General features: G+C 39.3%; 1 protein-coding gene across 2 annotated transcripts; it reads left to right on the forward strand.

The window, feature by feature from the left end:
* The first annotated feature begins 795 nt into the window (after positions 1–795).
* ncoa7a (nuclear receptor coactivator 7a) lies at positions 796–4,791 on the forward strand. Of its 2 annotated transcripts, none has more exons than XM_023988814.2 (6): positions 796–989; positions 1,488–1,634; positions 2,005–2,157; positions 2,304–2,399; positions 2,622–2,695; positions 2,851–4,790. In XM_023988814.2, exons 1-6 carry the CDS (start codon positions 921–923, stop codon positions 2,984–2,986), a joined length of 675 nt encoding a protein of 224 aa, XP_023844582.1. In that variant the 5' UTR covers positions 796–920; the 3' UTR covers positions 2,987–4,790. The 2 variants fall into 2 exon arrangements, with proteins under 2 accessions (XP_023844582.1, XP_070300028.1); XM_070443927.1 differs by having other exon boundaries at positions 801–989; positions 1,465–1,634; positions 2,851–4,791.
* The last annotated feature ends 777 nt before the right edge of the window (positions 4,792–5,568 follow it).

Raw genomic sequence — 5,568 nt, forward strand, 5'->3', positions numbered from 1 at the left:
CAATTGGTGGCTGACTAAATACTTTTTGCCCCACTGTCCATCCCCCATGTCACACCCTGTCCTAACTAAAATAATAAAGAAAACAAAGATAACTAAGGCCAGGGCGTGACACCACTACCTGGTAGTGGAGAAAGACAAGCTGGCTGTGATTGACAAGTTATTCCTCGACCCAGCTGCCCCTGCCTCCAAAAACTGGGAGGTGAGTTCTGACTGAAGGATCTCTATCTCTCAAGGATCTCTATCTCTAATACAATGAGAGCAGTTTATCATTATAAAGAATGGATTAGAAAAGAATCAAGTATGAAATAAATGATTTACAAGTTTGAAACTTTTTTTTATTTGACATTTATTTATCCAGGTTAGGTTTTTTGTGATGAAATATCTATGAACTTTGTCGCTGCAAGGCACAGATTTGTTAGCCTGGGTACCAGTCTTCTTCTCCTAACATTCCACTTCTTGCCACTTCTCATAATGCTAAACATGTTTGGCATATGGCATGGAGTACAAGGAGTGGAAGGTTAGCAGACACGACTAGAACCCAGGCTACATATTTGTTTGCCCACTGCTGTTAGTGCAATCATGACATACTTTGCTAGCTCAAACTGGTGGACATCCCATATTTGGGCATCCTTCCCATAATTCAGTTAACTGAAAATGACATCCTGTTTTTCGAGAAATGAACTGAACCACAAAACGGAGGTGGCCAATGACATTACCATAAGCAGGGCTGCTATCAGCCAATGATATTGGGGGATGAAACTTGAATGATGTATGAGAGAGCATTTGATGGTTGGGTACAGGTTATCAGTTCACACTCTTGCCTGTGCCTGTGGTACATACAGTATCATATACTAAGGCTAATGTTACATTATTAGTATACATCGAGTTTGGTTGTTAGACTAAGAGGAATATTAGTAGACATGAGACCAATGCAGGAGAACATCAAGGTGCTTTACTTTGCAAACAAATGTCTGGAGCCATATGTAGAGGTGGGTTGCTAACTATACTCAGATGTTCATGAATTGTAATGTTTAGCGTGAGATAATGTACTAGTTTGTATGCCTTTTTTGTTGATTGAAGAGTCGTTTTTGGGTGGTCTGCAAAAATTGTAATTTCTTGGTGAAAGGTTTGAATAAATTATTGTATTTAGTCTTTTATCACCCACCCTCACTAGCACTGATTGTGGGTGGTTTCATGTTTTATGTGTGTTTGCGTTTGTGTTTGCGTTTGAGTCAGTTAATCACTCAGCCTTATGTTTTACAATATCAGTGTGGTTAAGAAACTAACAGCAGAGAGAAAAAGAGTGAACAGAGTTGTGGTTTCATGTCCAAATCATCTTGAAATATCTTAAATTGATTGTGTACCTTAATAAAGTTACTTTAAGATAATTTGAACATGGAAAATTATAATATCGGGGACATAATCAGTGTCATTTTGTAATTTGCATGAACTTTCCCCTTAAAGAGTTTGTGGTTATTTCCTTGCAGATCATCACAGGGAAGGATGCAGTGAAGTGTCGACGGAGCGTGTGCAGCTCAGAGGAGGGTAACCGCTCTGAGGACGAGGAGCCTGAGGACTTACTTCCTGTTCTCCGAAACCACAGCCAGCTCCTCAATGACCACCACATCGAGAGTGTGAGTTACTGTTAACCTACACTACATCGAAACACTGTGGCTAATACAGTCAATTCTGGCACGTTTACAGAAATGTTGATGAAGGTGCTTTGTACCTATCAAATAAACCCAATGAAGTAAAGGAAAAGTTAAGCAATCATCTCCCAGCACTATATAGGCTACACTGCCAGCTCATGGGAGGAACATAGTGCTTTGGTTTGTTTGATATGTACAAAGCTAAATATGGGACTTTTTTTTGGTTCTTCAATTTACACTGAGTTCTGGGCAAATAAAGTGCACATACTAATCTCAGCACTACACAGCGTTGACATGTGAATTTAATGGGACATTTTCTCATCATCCATCTCATCCTCTGTTTCTGAAACCCCAGCTAGCCAATCACATGCCAGCAAGGACACAGGGGTATCCATGGAACCTGGTCTACAGCACAGCCATTCATGGCACMAGCCTGAAGACTCTGTACAGGCAAATGGCCCACATCGACAGTCCTGTGCTTCTGGTCATCAAAGACATGGGAAAAAAGGTAGACATCTCAACAACGCACTGTTCTATATGACTGACATCTAACGTACTGTTACATCCATGTACTGCTATTACAATGTTATTACATTATGAATGGGTCATACGATCCCAGTAAAATGCTAATAGGTTTGTTTTCCTCTCTCTCAGGTGTTTGGTGCCTTCTCCTCCCATCCCTTCAGAGTGAGTGACTGTTGCTACGGAACAGGAGAGACTTTTGTCTACAGCCTCGACCCTGCATTCAAGGTAACACTGCATACTGTTGTGTGCACGGCTTTGTCCAAAATGGCATCCTATTCACTATATAGTCCACTTCTACATTTAACCAGAGCTTACCTTTGTACTATAGGGAATAGGGTGTCAATTTAGATACAGCCCCTGTCGTTGAAGTTAATAGGCTGTGGTCCACATCACAGTATCTTTCCCTTGACTGTCGTGAGTTAGTCTGACACCTCTCTCTTCACACAGGCCTACAGGTGGAGTGGTGAGAACTCGTACTTCATCAGGGGCCATATGGACTCTCTACAGATTGGTGGAGGAGGGTAAGTGTTCAGAATTTTCTTTATCAGAAATACCTAAGCCTTTATCATCTAAAAGTAAATCTAGTTAGCTTCCACAAACTCATTGATGTCTACAGATCAGATAGGCTAAACCGCATCCCTCTGGTCTGATATATGTTTCTCTTGTTGACCTCTAGGGGGCTTTTTGGCCTGTGGCTGGATGCTGATCTGTACCACGGTGCCAGCTACTCCTGTCACACCTTCAACAACCAGCCCCTGTCCACCCAGCAAGACTTCACAGTGCAGGACCTGGAGGTCTGGACTGTCCAGTAAACAGAGCGAGACACTGAGAGACTCAGAAGCGGAAAAGAGAGAGAAAAAAGCCAGAGCCATTTCTATCTATGGTTTACAAATGGCTTTACTTGTGTTCAGTGAGGTTTAGCCTGTGTTCAAGCTGTTAGAGTACAGTAAGCTTAATTCATATATGAACGGACAAAGCCATCGATCACGTGACACCAGTCATTGCTATGTGAAAAGTCAATAGTGCATTTGAAGCCAAGGAAGTCCGTTAAGATGGCGTCTCATGTGGGAGATTTACGTAGGCATAACATGCTTAGTTTGAGCTACTCCAGAATGTGACACTTCAGGCTAGCTCAGTGCTGCCCCCTCGCATTGAATATTTCACGTTGAAGGCAGATTGGGGTAATGCACACTGCCATTAGCTACGAAATTATGAAAATGACTTATTCTGTGTGCGATTTTAAAATAATCGGTTCAAGCACATACATATGGTATAATAGAATCAATTATTAGTACCATTATTGTTTTGTTTGTTATTATTTTATTTACACAAAGATTGACCATGAAGATTGCCATCTTCCCATTCACTATAATGGTGATCCTGTGTTCTGCAAATAATGCCTGCAGTACTGTGGTTGGCCTTGAATGAGAGGGGGCAGTCATTCTCCTCTGGGTTTGTCCTGTGTAAAACCTGGTCKAGTGACTTTTAGGCTGGTTTTACCTGTGTTTTACTAGCGCGTAACCTATTATACCAGCATTAACTTGGGTTGTATCTGTGTTTTGCCTGGTTAACTGAGGACTGTATGGTGAAAGATGGACAGGCTGTTTTACAGGGTACTACTGTTTGCTGCTCAATACCTGCTACTGAACAAGCTCTGTCCAATACCAACATTACAACTGGTTCTAGACATCTACATTTTAAACCCTCAATCAATCCTTTGTTATGAACAGCATTTACAACCAAAGCCCATTTTAGAGTAAGATCCTATTCTCATTACAATTCCATCATAAGCTTTRAACTTTATAGAGGCTAAGATGAAAACACTGCTGTACTACCCAACTAATTTAGACTACTATTTTGTATTTATTTATTTGTCTTGGTTACAAGGGTACAACATCAGATGCCCCCTAGGGATTCCTCACACACACAACACTCAGGTCCAGAAACAGCCACGGCAGAGTACTGTCTCTTAGAACTGCTAAAAGCACCTGTGGAACTAAAACCTTTAGAAATACCTGGAGGTCCATTCACTTGTGGCCTCTAATGGTTTGTACTAAAGGTATGGGTTTAAATCCATGTTAAATGTTTTCTTACATTTCTAAAAGAGAATAATGAAAAAAAATGTAAAGAACGAAACAGGATATAAGATGTACCAACTATTTTAATTTGGCATGTTCTTCACATTACTTTGATGTTTTTTATATTTGCTATAAAAAAAAATTATATATTTTTTTATTTTACCTTTATTTAACTAGGCAAGTCAGTTAAGAACAAATTCTAATTTTCAATGACGGCCTAGGAACAGTGGGTTAACTGCCTTGTTCAGGGGCAGAACGACAGATTTTTACCATGTCAGCTCGGGGATTCGATCTTGCAACCTTTCGGTTACAAGTCCAACGCTCTAACCACTATTTAAAGAAATGTTATCGAGGGAAGTATTTTGTTCTGTTTGCTTTGTTCTGTTCTATTTGTATGTGTTGAGTTTGTAAGTATGTATGTTTTTTTTGTATGTGTGCTGTACAGTGCTGGCACTGTTAATGGCTYCTTATTAAAATTCTGCATTTCCAGGTGACAAAAATGTGCTTTAAACCTGTGTGATTATGTGACTGATTGTTATAAGATCAATAAGCATCATTGCCTGAAATAGTAATACTAATATTCATCTCATCAACAACAATATAAAAACAAGATTTATGATAACAAAAGGATATATGACATGTTTTAGATTAACCCAGTAGTTTGAAATATCATACTAGATGCCCAGTCATTTCTGTATGTTGAAATGAATCTAGCAATAGGTAGCCTAAGGCCACCTCAGTAGTCACACATCAGTCATTGTACAAGTATTGGTTTTGAAAGAAATTATAAAATGTCACAGCATTGATTTACATCTTGTTGTACTGTCAAAGAAAGGACGTTTGTTTAATGAAAACGACACCTGCAATCTCAAAAACGAGGCCTACATAGGATGCAGCCTAATGTGCTTTCGCAAGAGCTAATGGGTATCCTAATAAAATACAAAATACCTAAATTGAGCACATCTTTATTACTGTAAATAGTAAGGAGGAGTTAGATCAACTAAAGTATAGGCTATGATCAGAAAAAAATCAAGTTAATCTGTATCGTCCTTTTCCTAGGTCTGGCTGCTGCAGAACACGAAAATGGATTAAAAAATCCCATCTTTAAATAATTTAGGCAAAAACAACAATGTAATATAACCAATGCATTAACTTATACATGTTGAAGATGTGGCAGAAAATAGAAAAGCATATCTGTTAAATGACTAAAATGTAAATATTTTATCTAGACTGATTCAGTGAGGGACGTGTTTCACTTCCGCCTTCAGGTGGTCATTAGTGCGTACTGCCAAGTTGGGTAAATGTTTGCTTTTCCC

This window comes from Salvelinus sp. IW2-2015, linkage group LG6.1 (assembly GCF_002910315.2).
Source record: "Salvelinus sp. IW2-2015 linkage group LG6.1, ASM291031v2, whole genome shotgun sequence".
NCBI classification, from domain to species: domain Eukaryota; kingdom Metazoa; phylum Chordata; class Actinopteri; order Salmoniformes; family Salmonidae; genus Salvelinus; species Salvelinus sp. IW2-2015.